The 12355-nt window shown below is 51.4% G+C and overlaps 4 protein-coding genes and 1 non-coding gene across 5 annotated transcripts in view; 2 read left to right on the top strand and 3 right to left on the bottom strand.

Moving 5' to 3' along the window:
• Positions 1–419: 419 nt before the first annotated feature.
• Positions 420–507, bottom strand: BDW70DRAFT_t39. Its single transcript has one exon. It is a non-coding gene; the product is annotated as a tRNA-Gly (tRNA).
• A 1011-nt stretch (positions 508–1518) lies between these two features.
• On the bottom strand, positions 1519–2858 carry BDW70DRAFT_66506 (rRNA-processing protein NSA2). Its single transcript, XM_073744522.1, has 6 exons — positions 2823–2858; positions 2749–2759; positions 2192–2695; positions 2104–2142; positions 1828–2040; positions 1519–1776 (listed from the first exon to the last, which is right to left on the bottom strand). The coding sequence occupies exons 1-6, from the start codon at positions 2823–2825 to the stop codon at positions 1761–1763; spliced, it is 786 nt and encodes a 261-aa protein (XP_073600427.1). The 5' UTR covers positions 2826–2858; the 3' UTR covers positions 1519–1760.
• A 121-nt stretch (positions 2859–2979) lies between these two features.
• Positions 2980–3950, top strand: BDW70DRAFT_128099 (mitochondrial 54S ribosomal protein bL21m). Its single transcript, XM_073735379.1, has one exon. The coding sequence runs from the start codon at positions 3029–3031 to the stop codon at positions 3734–3736; it is 708 nt and encodes a 235-aa protein (XP_073600426.1). The 5' UTR covers positions 2980–3028; the 3' UTR covers positions 3737–3950.
• Positions 3951–4054: 104 nt separating this feature from the next.
• Positions 4055–6899, bottom strand: BDW70DRAFT_128098 (serine/threonine/tyrosine protein kinase MPS1). The gene has a single exon (XM_073735378.1). It carries the CDS (start codon positions 6799–6801, stop codon positions 4315–4317), a length of 2487 nt encoding a protein of 828 aa, XP_073600425.1. The 5' UTR covers positions 6802–6899; the 3' UTR covers positions 4055–4314.
• A 3553-nt stretch (positions 6900–10452) lies between these two features.
• The window catches only part of BDW70DRAFT_66472 (putative cell wall protein), a 3266-nt gene continuing 1363 nt past the window's right edge, over positions 10453–12355 (top strand). The window contains exon 1 of the mRNA XM_073744521.1: positions 10453–12348. Within this exon, the coding sequence (XP_073600424.1) occupies positions 10686–12348 (1663 nt within the window). The 5' untranslated portion in view covers positions 10453–10685. The remainder of the gene's footprint in view (positions 12349–12355) is intronic.

Raw genomic sequence — 12355 nt, 5'->3', positions numbered from 1 at the left:
AAGCGGCCATATGGCCCTGTAGGTTATCTTAGCTGTGAGTTAGGTTAGCTTCGAGGTCTCACATATGCGGTCTTCGACGCCAATCGACTCCTTATCCACAGAAGTCCTAAGACGGTGAAACTCCCTGAATCACGTAGTTTACTTCGACCAATACATAGAGCATATGGTTGGCCTCTTCGAGGGTCTGAAGCTCATTGTCTCCCACCGGCATAGGCAAGCTGTTGTATCTGTCGTTGCAGTTGATACAACCTGGTGTAGATGTCTAGTCAGGTCATATATGTACTATGCTTTCGCTTCTAATCCCCACTGAGTTGGCTTCTGTGCACTTCAACTGGTACATAGCAGGGTAGGATTATCTGCAGAACCCTTATTTAACCAAGAGTCTCTCACCAAAAAGTAACCAAACCCAGAAAAAAAAATGCACCAGCCGGGAGTCGAACCCGAGCCTTTCGCTTGCATGTCATGTGACCTTGGAAGGCGAAAATCCTACCGCTGGACCACTAGTGCCACTTGTTAAAATTTCTAAAAGAAGCTTAGCCTATAAAAGAAGACTGGCTTTTTCAGCTTCCCGTTCCATGCAATGGCAAATCCCCGAATACTTATTGTCCCGTTACGAAGGATTCAGTGCTGTGATCGACAGTGAGTAATGGTTGGACATCTATGCTTGCTGTACTCGTCATGTCCGGTGTCATTACATCTATGCGCTTATGCCCACCGGAAAGCCCTTAGTGACAATTCCCGGTACCCGGTTTCAATAATATATATATCCCTTTACCAGCCTGAGATTATTGACAGGACCCAAGTGCTCGCAAGATTTAACCAAGCAAAGAATTAATAATGATGGTAGGGCACCATAAGCCGGACCATGGGCTTGTAAATGATAACGCAGACACCATAATTGGGCTACCAGGATTAGATTCACCGGTGAGCCGAACCTACAACAAACAAGGCTCAAATAGCCCACATAAGTACAGATCGAGATACTGAACTGTTCTAGGACTTGGTGCTTATACTGATGCTTAACAATTGCTACAGAATCCAGGAGATCAATGGGCTGGGTAGGATTCATTGACACCCATTGTACTGTTCATCATGAATACCTGAATCGATCGTCTTCAAAATTGTTCGATGCACAGGCATCTCAAGCTCCAGCTGCTGCATTGCAGGCAGCAACTCGGCAGAACAAGGAGAATCAATGGCGACCATGGAAACCCTTGGTGTGATGGAGTATCGGTCTGCATGCAATAAATTGGCGATCATTCCAAGGCTTCGGTACAGAGCATAAAGATAAGCATGGAAGGCCTCCTATCGCACAGAACAGGTCTTGGTACCAATACCTAAGGAAAATGACATTACAAGGAGGAAGATGAGTGCCATGGGAAGCTTGTCAAGGGGTTTCGCCCTGACACTTTGACTCTACTAAGCTGCGGTGCTAGTTCTTTTACATGGAGAGGTTACGTCTGAACGAGAGCACAGAGGTGAAGCATGGGCCATGGCTACGGTCTGGAGCAGATAATGATAGCAGGTGTGCTGCCCATGTCCTGTTGAACAGAGCCCGCCACGAGAAGTAGGATATGCATTGACCGAGGTAGATATCATTTGATATACTTTTCTGAAAACACAATCGAGATGACAGTGTGACGCCAAAAACGCCGTCCGTGAACGTGATAAATGTAAGAAAAAGAGCTGAAGTCTAGGACATGAATGGTATCACGAGGGAAGATAGACAGACACCGTGTCTTTCTCTGGCAGCAAGGTGATCAGACGAGGAGGACACTATCATGGCGGTCAGTTGCGCTAGAGAAGATTGGTAGACGAGGAACGTACGCATTAACACAGCCGTCATTTTCAGGCGTGTTCGTGATCTGGGCGTATTTACCCCAGGCAACCTTTCCTCCAGCTGTGACAATACCGAGTTCAGATACGTTGACCTCAATGACTGTTCCCTTGGTGAGAACACCGAGTTGAGTATAGAGCGGGTTCTGAGGGTTCTTCTTGACGGATAGGATGGGTAGTTGGACGGTGACGGCCATTTCGGGGCTACAAGAGAACATGTTAGTGAAGCCCCGATAGACCCCAATGGTCGCTAGGGAAAGAACATACTGTGTAACGTTGGCCTTCTTGTATCGCAGACCCATAGGACTAAAGTAGATTAGCATTTCCTTGCCAGAAACACCAGATCGCAACCTACCGGATAAAGCGCTCATATTTCACAGGTCTTCGCGTAAAGTCGTTTCCAACAAACGTCGGCTTCGTTATCATCCGCTTCCACGACTTCTTATGCGTCTTCTTTCCGGTATTGACAACCTTGAACATCTCCTCCTCACTAATACCCTTAACCTTAGGCAGGGGCACGGCGAACTTAGCCGCCTTCTCTGCCCGCTTGTCCTTAATAGCACTGGACAGAGCCTTCGCATTCGTAGCCTCGGAGCGGTCAAGCAAGTATTGCGGGAGGGGTGTCTTGGAGGGCTCGCTGGGCGCGGATGACTTGACGTTCTTCTCCTCCTGCGCTTTGATGCGCTTCCTCATCTGGATCTTCTCGGCATGGCGCTTCTGCTGGTACAGCTTGGCCCTCAAACCGCGGAGGTTCTGCGCATCCTTGGACTGCTGGTGGGATTGACGGGCTTCACGCTTGCGGACTCGCTCGTCGTGGTCCAAGCGCTTACCGTGCTGCTTTGTCCAGCGCTCGATATACCTGGTGGGATGTTAGGTGGGATGGATATGGATGGGGCTGGAGATAAGACGAACTCGTTCTGGGGCTGTTTTTGAATAAGTTAGCAAGCATCCTCAAACAAAATTATATTGAGCAGAAAACAACATACCATGGTGACAGAATATATGGAGTTGATAGATTGATGAAGATGGTGGTTGCTCTGGAAGCGGCAATCAAAAAAGTTTCGAGCGATAATCTAGCACGTGACTTGTTATCTCGGTCGAATTTCTCGACCTTCGCCGGCAGCTCCAGAAACCGTCAATTCAGCCAAACCACCAAGACACAATTGGAGGTAGGACATTCCCTCGCTTCAAAATGTTCTCCCGCTCTGCACTCGCGAGGGCCTTTGCCCTTCCTCTCGAGCAAGCCACTCGCCCATCGTTCAGAACCACCACCTTCCGGGCCTGCCTGCACCAAGCAACGACAACAACACCATTTCACCCCGAAGAACCACTCAGCGCTTCGCCACGAGCACAATCCTCCTCCCCAGTTGCGCAACCAACTTTCATTCCTAACAAGACTCCAACCACACGCGCCGACGTCCCCCCCCCAAAGCAACCCATCCCCCCAAATTTCGACACTCCCCTCACGGTGACAAAATCCCTCCTCGAGACGCTCCCGCTCCTGACGAGTCAAAAACCGCACTATATCACCGCACACCTTCATGATCGTCCGTACCTGATAACAGAAGGCGACCATCTGCGCCTGCCCTTCCTCATGCCGAACGTGCAGCCGGGCGACGTGCTCCGCTTCAATCGTGCCTCTGTGCTGGGATCTCGCGACTTCACGCTCAAAGGCGCACCTTACGTTGATGAGAGGCTGTTTGAATGCCGCGTTAGAGTTATGGGTGTCGACTCAGAGCCGTTGCGGGTTAAGGAGAAGACGAAGAGGAGACGGAGGCATGTGCAGCGCATTACGAGTAAGCATCGGTATACGCTGTTGAGGGTTATGGAGGTAAAGATCAAGTCTGTAGAGGAGTTGAAGAGAGAGGGGGAAATTTTTGTTGAGGAGGATAAGGCATGAGAAATGGTTTCATTGGTGTGTACAGATATGGAAGTTTAACTTGTGCATTGTACTGTATTTATATTTCAATGGGATGTTTCGATGTTCACATAAATTATGCTCTGCTTATTCGATTTGATCTTCCTGATGGCCATGGCGCTTCCTCTGTTGTCAGAAATGTACTCTGAGCTGTGCATAGTGGTTTATATATTTCTCTAACAGCTGCTTACACAACCCGCTTCTATCATCAACATACAACTTTAGCCACTGCACTAGGACACAGAGCATGTAGTTGAAATTCGATTCCGGCCGATACAAGCCATAATGATATGTACACGAAAGTAAGAGAGTCATTATGTATCCAATATAGTCAAACTCCACGCTGACAGCATCCAAGCTGTATGCAATACCAACACCACAACACCAGCCCTATTCAAAACGGAATGGTAAACGAAAGCAAAAAACCGCGAAGATCGATAGCAAGCCAAATGTGTACAAAGGAAATTCAAGTCGGTCAGGTCAAGTCGGTCATAGTCAAGTCATCACGGAATAAAGAGAATCAAAACAGAACAGAACGAAGGAAATGGCTAGTCCATGGTTTAAGGATTCTCTTCCAAAGCTGCTTTAATCTTTGCAAAAAAGCCAGCTGGCCACGCAGCCAGTTCTTCGTCGTTGGGCACGCCGCGGACTCGGCAATGGTTCACGACGTTAACCAAAATTCTGCCCAGGACATCCTGGGTGATGGGGACGGCGCCCTCAAGCTGTGCGTCGGGGTATAGAAATGGGTCCCGTTGACCCAAAAGGTCGCTGATAGTCGGTCGTAATGTTTGATCTCGTTGCAGACACCCTTTCAGAGTCCGTATGAGTCCTGGAGGCACCTGGATGCCGCCGACCCCGAAAGCTGGAAAATCAATCTTCACTTTCGGATTCGGAATTGCCATGATGCGCTCGTAGTACTTGGCAATTTTTGCAAAAGGAGGCTGCCCGTAGACCATCTTGTACAGTATACAGCCCAGACTCCATACGTCACTCGGTTTGCCAAGCTTCATCATCTTGCCAACACTTGCCGGTAAACCCAGAGAGGCATTCGAGTCAACCAGCGCTTCAGGAGACATATAGTTTGGAGTCCCAACCTGCTGCTCGCGGTGTACGTTGACAGTATTGTCTTGGATAGCGTTGGCAATTCCAAAATCGATCAGTTTCAGTCTCCCTTGGACGAGCAGGAAATTGGCGGGTTTTAAGTCGGAATGGACGACGTTGTACTCATGAACCGCCTGGACACATTCCAGCATCTCCTTCCAGTAGAACCGGGTGAAGTTGATGTCAAAGGTGGCATCCTCAGCATTCAATTTATACGTCAGAACCTTTTCCAGGTCCGACTCGCCAATCTCCATGAGCACGCTGAGAGTGTGCTTGTCCGAGTTCAGCTCCCAGTCAAACAAGCGCACCACACGGTCAACGTTTTCCAGTTTCTTGAGAAGATCAATCTCCCCCTTGTAGCCAGCCAAGGTGGTCGGATCGACATCCTCTAAATTTACACGCTTTAGAGCAAAGATCTTATAGTTCTCTGCCATTACACGGTAAACTCGCGAGCTACCTCCACGACCGATGCAATCCAAGCGGGTGAATGGCTTGTGATTAATCGAAACTTGGCTACGCTTTTTGCGCGACTGAGATGCCGTAGCTGCTCCTCCAGTGGCCGTGGCGGTTTCTAAAACGGACATCTTAGGAGGAGGGGGCGCGGGTCGATGAGGTGTGTTGTTACTCCGATTAGAAAGTATCTTCCTTGGCGATGTCCCTGCTGGAAGCTCTTGATCTTTCTTGTCATCGCCGTAAACCACCGAAAGTTTCTCCGGTTTGTCTAGAAAATTAAATCCCTGTGGCTTAGTTCGCTTAAACGTTGGTGGAGGTTCATTCTCTTGGTCACGGGCGGATGGTAATGTCGGGGGAGGAGGTACTTTAAATATTGGCTCTTTCGAGCTTGAAGGTTTCGAGGAGACATCAGAAGATGATCCCGGGGTGGATTTGGAGTGCGACGCATATGACTTCGGCGAGGAGGACCTTGAGAACGGCCCGTCACCGGACGAAATGCGGCGATAGTTTGTAGTCTTCTGTGGTTGCTCGGGATCTGCCCATGATACTTTGGGAGATGAGGCCCTCGCACTTTTGTAATTATAGTCATTGTTATCGCCGCCTTCGGCTTCCTTAGAGTCGGAGAGATAGCTTGGAGATAGGTCCTCCTCACCCTGGCGTCGCAGCACACCGCGTCTGGCGGGCCCGTTGAGAAATGTACCCGTCAACCTGCCTACTCTTTTTACACGCAAGGAGCTCTGAATGCCAATATCTTCTGGGTTGCGTGAACGAAGCACGGATGACGTTCCAATGATCGGGGCGTAGTCATCGTATCTGGACTTCCCCTCTTCTTCAGGGCGATCTGCGCTTCCTTCTTCGTGAAGAGGGCTCCGGCTGGCCGATCGCCTTCCAGATGGCGATGCGGATGTGGGAGATCGTGTGTGAGTACGCGACGTATTGATCCGAACACTGCGTGTCCGAGGACCAGGGGTGATGAAATCACTTGAGTAATGTTTTGCCTCTGTTTCCACCTCCGCATTTTCCCCACTAGTCAGATGTGATCCTTCTCTTCGCAATTTTGAGCCGCTGCCGAGAACAGATCCTATGCGAACAACGCGCGGGGCAGGGCTTCCGTTCGATTGATCCAGCGGCGAAGTGGTTCGAGATCGTCTCTCATGGCTGGACGCAGCTGATCCTACACGCAAATTCGGCCGGTGTTCGTTTGGGCCCGTGGTCCGCAGACGGGGTGAAGCATTTCCGTCGTCCTCGTCGAGAAGAGCCTTGACAGACGCGCTGAATTTCGGCTCCGGTACCTCGTCGTCGGAGCTGTCGCCGGCAGAGTATTGCTTTGATATTGATGCAGCGCTGCTTCGGAGAGCAACGGAATTGTGGACCTCAGGTGAAGAGCGCCTGGATCCAGAGCGAGAGACAGAGGAGGCGCGGGACATCTGTCGGTATTGTTGTTGATGCAAAGCTGTCGCATGGGCGGTAGAGAGAGAATTTGGGGAGGCCATTGTCGTTCATGAGCAGCGACCAGACGCATTGGGCTGCATCCGTCGCAATTTTCCGGATCGGCAGTTGCAGTCGCAGCTGCGGTTGCTTGTTGTGTTATTGTTGTCAGTATAGTCGATTGTAAACAGAATTACTCGAGAGGCTGGGAACTTGGTCGGGAAAGTCCTCCCGTGTCCTGGTTGGGACTAGCCCCACACGTGATGGTTGCGAGGGGCAATCGTAGATGTAAACAAAGCATTTTTGAGCAACTTGGCGGATGAATCATGAATCATACTTTATATGAGATATAGCTACGTGATGGTGTTAAGTTTGGAGAGAAGCATCCGCAAAATAATTCCGTATGAACGGACATGGGGCGTGAGGAGATATCTCTAGGGAGCAACCTGCCGCCCAGAACCAGTATCTCAAGCGGATCCTGGATGGCTATACTATCTTCTCAGGCACCAATGGCATGCCACGAGCATGGTTGGATAGAAGCCGCCGTCATGGCTGGGTTTGCCCAACACTCTGCTCACCGAATGTGGCCGATTTAAGAGCGGCATACGGAGCATGCTGCCTAACAGTGGAATACCAACGTCAGATGTGGTACACACACCAGTCGATAGGCTGAGCTGCACTCAAATTCTAGAACCCAGATTCCAGATCTTCTTGCCGGCGTTGGCTCACGCTCTGGCTCAACGGCCAGATTTGCTTTTCCCAGCCGTTGGTCCAACAAACTGTGGGGGGCGGCGGATATGCAAGACTTGTATCAATTCTCCGCGAGGTGGCCGTTGATAGGTAAAAAAAATAAACGTTAGATGTTGCTCTGAGTCAGCGGGAGTCCTGGAACCTATCGAGCACTCCCAGGGCTACCCAACCAAGCTGGGTTGTATGGTCAAACTCATGGACCGTGATCAACGAAAATTTGGAATTTGACAGCTGTGGACTCGGAGACGCGAAAATGCCCCTTTCCAGCCTTTGGCCCGACTCGAAGGCTGCAGCCTGCAGCACTGCTCGATCTGCTCCCCTGGTCCTTGTTGAATGCTGACCCAGCTGGCATCCGTGCTTACACATCTCAAAAGACGGGCCCTTGCCTAGGCTGACAGGGTGCATAGATCATGAGCGCATAGCCATCATACTCAGTTCAACAGGAAGCATTTTCTTTGCTGCTTTTCAAATCTGTCTTTTTTTCGCTCCCCGGGCAGGTTGCAGACTGTAAACTTCCAGCATTGACGGTGAAGTTTGGGCTGTATTTGATAGATTAGCGTGACCTGTCACCGTACCAAGATTGAGGCTGTCCTGTGTCGAAGTCGGTTGTGTTTCCCGAGGGATCCAGAACTGTCTCTTGACTCGTAGGTTCCTTGATTGATAGATAATAGAGCAGTTCTCTTTAGCTTAAAGAAGATTAGTGCTGTGCTTGAGAAGAAGCTCTGCAACAGACTGAGACAGAGACCTGCTATGGTCGTGGAGGAGCCCAAGAATTGGATAACTAAGGAGCGGATCACATGGCCTGCGGCAACGAATTGCCGGGGCCCCTCTGTTTGCTCGACTCGCCAACTCTGGCTCCCGTTCTGCGTCTTGCTGCATCCGTCACATCGACACTCTCTAGTTGTTGGCTAGCGAAATTAAAGCCTCGTCACAAGTGCCGCTACCTGGTAAGTTCTGCTACCAAACCAATTCGGCTTGCATTGTCCAACAAGTGGGCGGACGTCGATTAGGACTCTGGCTAATGACATCTCTAAAGGTCAAGATTTGCGATCTTGATCTGCCATCTCCATGTTTCTGTGACCGCTAGGGCTAGGCTGAGCCGCGAAACGATCGAGCGACCAACGTCAGTGTGAATTGTGAAACGATCCATTTATGATCCCAGATCTCAAGATTCATCAAAAGCGCCAGTTCAGGACCCCTCTTGGTCTCGTTCTCAAGCAGCTGCAGCCCGAATCAAGGCTTAGTGGGTCAGCAACCAGGAATTGACGAACGCCAACGCAGAGTTTCAACTTCTCATCCAAAGCCTGGTTCAGGAACATGTTCGGCAACGATCGCTGCCGAAGAGCTCCTGGACAAACCTCGGACCATGGTGCAGAGCCCAAATTCTTCCAAATCAAAACAACGGGCTGTTAGAGATGTTGCTTCTTTTTCTGTTTCTTCCAATCGCCGTTGACAAGATCCTGGGGGGTACAAGGTTCCCTGGTTGGCCCCGTTCACTCTGAAGCAGACTAGGGGCTGCTAACCCGCTTGAAGAGTTAGTCCAGTTCGACGATGAAATCATAAAAGTTCCCACCATCACGCCAAGAGTTAGCCTTGCACTACTACTCCTTATAGAGTTAGTGGTAGTATGTATGGGGTAGCTTTACGAATATTACAGCCTTCCGAGGGGATCCGTCGTGACTCGCCCGGGCCATTATCCAACTCCGTTGAATCCTTGGAAGGCACACTACTCTCTTTTCGCTCAAGGGACTTGCCTAGTTCGAAGCCAAGTCAAGCGTCTTTATTACTATTACTTCATTGAGAGAAAGTTGTTTACGTCGGATCCTTCCCGGGTTCTCGCCCTTTACCGGCCTGTTGATCCTCCTGCTCCGGATTCCATCTTCTTAGACCTCTTCGGTTCTCGTTCTGCGGATCGACAGCACACAGCGACATGATTGTGATCATGATCGTGGCCATCGACAGATTATGCAGTCATCAGTAGTCGGTTTACAATGCTGAACGTACGAATATCTTCGGCAGCAGCTGTAGGACCTGCGCCGTGCGGGACGAAATACAGGCCCACCCCATCATGGTCCCCGACTCCAAAGTTTCAAGTTGCTGGGGAGATTTCTTTCGAGCATGTCAGCACGCTCTAAGACTTGCATACAATGATCCGGGTCGACCGCTGAAACCGGAGCATGAACCTCGCAGCAGACGTCAAATCCACCTTATAGGCGGGAGTTCTCGATGCAACTAAAAAAAGTATCAAATATCTTTAGGGATCAAGATGACACTTAGCGTTGCTTTTTGTTTTCTCTGTGCGGCAATCAGATTTGGAATGAAGGCGCTCGCTGATTGGCTTACCTCGGTATAGCCAGCACGATCGTCTCAGAGACTGGATAATCTGGATTGGTCGGCACCATGCAGGAACAATGCGGCTATGCGGAATATTCCAGTTACACAAACATTGGCCTGGAGGGCTGCCCATCTGTCAAACCCAGAGAGTTATTCTCAGTGCTTATCCCCGTAGCCCTGAGTATGCGGCCTGTGACTGTTGTTAGTAGAGGGAGTTGCGCCGGGGTTACATCGCTGCTCCAACTGCCTGCAAGTACTACGAGCGCACCGTACAATTGCTGGCTTAATCGGCTCCGTCAAAAAGACTCTACTAACATCCTCTTACCCGCTTTTGGCAAGATTCCCAGTCAAGAAACTTAGGACGGCCGGGTCTAACGTGAATAGTCAGCACACCCAGGCCACCGCATGAAATGATGAAACTCGCCCTTTTCTGGCCTGGTCAAACCCCGTGGCCTGAAATAGCACTCTGCATCTGTTTGGCTCCTGAGGGGTTCCCGGATCCACATCCAGCGTAGTGTGGATATACATTTGGCGGACCGAACGACGGCCCACTTGGCAGAGAGCATGAAGATCCTTGACCATGGAAGATGGTCAGGAGCAAACCCCCTTGTTGTGGGCTGACGGACCAAATACGGACGCTCAGGGGAGGTATATAACCCTCCACGCTGCTCGTCCTCGTTCTTCCAACCAACAACAAGCCTTTTGTCTGTCATTTTCTGGCTCTGTGCCTGTCCCTCGTTTTTACACTATACATTTTTACCAGTCTGTCGTTAACCGTTTGATACGTCAATTCATTTTTCCCCATTCTCTCTGAGAATAATCTTTATCATTCTCAGCCTTTCGTTTTTATACTACTGACGCAACCATGCGTACCAGCATTGCTCTGCTTGCTGGTCTGGCCGGCTCGGCCCTTGCCCTCCCTGCTACTCCTAGCACCCAGCTCGACACCCGCACTTTTGGCCTTATCAGCGGCATCATCCACACAATTGAGAACATCCTCACTGGCGGTGTGACCCCAGCCAACGTCCTTAGCGGTATCAGCTCTGAGGCTGCTGCGGCTCTTCAAGGTGGTGCCCTTGGTTGCACGGCTGGCTCCGTCGACCTCGCTTACCGTAAGAAGCTTGCCCACTGGCTTAAGGCTGGCGATGGTGTCCACCTCGAAGCCTCTGTGAGGAAGGCCCTTCTGGCTTGGTGCGAGGCTGACGCTTCTGTCGACCTCGAACTCGACCTCGAGATCCGCGCTGGTCTTGGGTTCTTTATCCCCACCTGCGCCAAAATTGCTGCTGAGGCTGATCTCTACGTCAACTTGGACGGTGTCTTCGAACTCGCTACGGACGCTCTCGCTGTCCTCAGCGCCACTGCTCAGGCCGCCCTTGAAGCTGCCATTGCTCTCCTAGGTGAGGTTGACTGGAGGATCAAGGCTGGTCTCGAATTCTGTGCCGCTGGTGGTGTCGTTGGCGATCTTGACTCTGAGATCATCCACGCCCTCAAGGTCTGGCTCAACAGCTCTGAGTGCACTCTAGCTGTTAGTCTCAAGAAGACTCTTCTCCTCTGGATTGAGGGTAAGGTCAGCGGTGATGTTGTCAGCATCGGCAACCTTCCCGTTGGTGGTGTTGCCACCATCGGCGTTGGTAAATCTCTCGAGGCCCTTGTTGGCGTTAATGGCGCTCTCGTTGCTGGTGCCCAGGCTCAACTCGAGGCGTTCCTCCAGACCGACGTGGGCCTGGAAATCGATGTTGCTATTCTGGACATCCTTAAGATCTGCGCCAAGGGTGGCCTTGCCGTCGACATCGACCTTGACAAGCGTGTTGAGCTCTCTCTCTGGCTCGCCAGCAGCAAGTGCTCTCTCAGTGCCGAACTCAAGGGTCTCCTCGCCTTCTGGCTCTCCTTTGGCGTCTCCGCTGAGACCGATCTCTCCCTCAGCGTTTCCACGAACATCATTAGCGAGCTCACTGGTTTCCTCACTGGCACCATCGACTCACTGCTCGGCACTCACCTCCACGGTCTCCTCTCTTTCATCCTCGGTGGTGAAGGTGTTCTCTCGCTCTCTCTTGAAGCTCGTGCCCAGCTCGCTGCCCTTATCGGTGGCGGTGTCGGCATCGAAATCGACGACTCTATCCAGATCATCCTCATCGGCTGGCTCACTGGCTGCCAGAAGTGCTGCGGCGGTTCTCAGGTTACCCACGGTCCTAGCGTTCCCAGCAGCACCCCCGCCCTCCCTGCTTCCGAGACCCCCTCCGTCCCTGTCGTTCCCACTGGTGCTCAGCCCACTGAGACTCCTTCCGTCCCTGCTGGAACTCCCGCTGTCCCTACTGACGTCTCCCCCACCGACACCGAGACCCCCGCCTCTCCTTCTGAGACTCCCTGTGACACCATCACCTCCGAGAGCGTGACCTCCTACACTGTTTCTGAGTCTGCCTCCGTTCCCGCTGGCACTGAGACTCCTGCTGTTCCCACCGACGTTCAACCCACTGAGACCCCTGCTGCTCCCAGCGAGGCCCAGCCCAGCGAGACCCCCTGCGAGACCCTTACCTC

This window comes from Aspergillus foveolatus, assembly GCF_047715535.1.
Source record: "Aspergillus foveolatus strain CBS 279.81 unplaced genomic scaffold BDW70scaffold_3, whole genome shotgun sequence".
NCBI classification, from domain to species: domain Eukaryota; kingdom Fungi; phylum Ascomycota; class Eurotiomycetes; order Eurotiales; family Aspergillaceae; genus Aspergillus; species Aspergillus foveolatus.
The sequence above is the reverse complement of the archived record's forward strand: the minus strand, read 5'-3'. Positions and strand labels throughout refer to the sequence as shown.

Coding starts and splice junctions, on each gene's coding strand:
- BDW70DRAFT_66506 (XM_073744522.1), bottom strand. Junction 2,143..2,191: donor AAATATGAGCGCTTTATCCG/GTAGGTTGCGAT, acceptor AATCTACTTTAG/TCCTATGGGTCTGCGATACA. Junction 2,041..2,103: donor AAGAAGGCCAACGTTACACA/GTATGTTCTTTC, acceptor GTTCTCTTGTAG/CCCCGAAATGGCCGTCACCG.
- BDW70DRAFT_128099 (XM_073735379.1), top strand. CDS start 3,029: ATGTTCTCCCGCTCTGCACTCGCGAGGGCCTTTGCCCTTCCTCTCGAG.
- BDW70DRAFT_128098 (XM_073735378.1), bottom strand. CDS start 6,801: ATGGCCTCCCCAAATTCTCTCTCTACCGCCCATGCGACAGCTTTGCAT.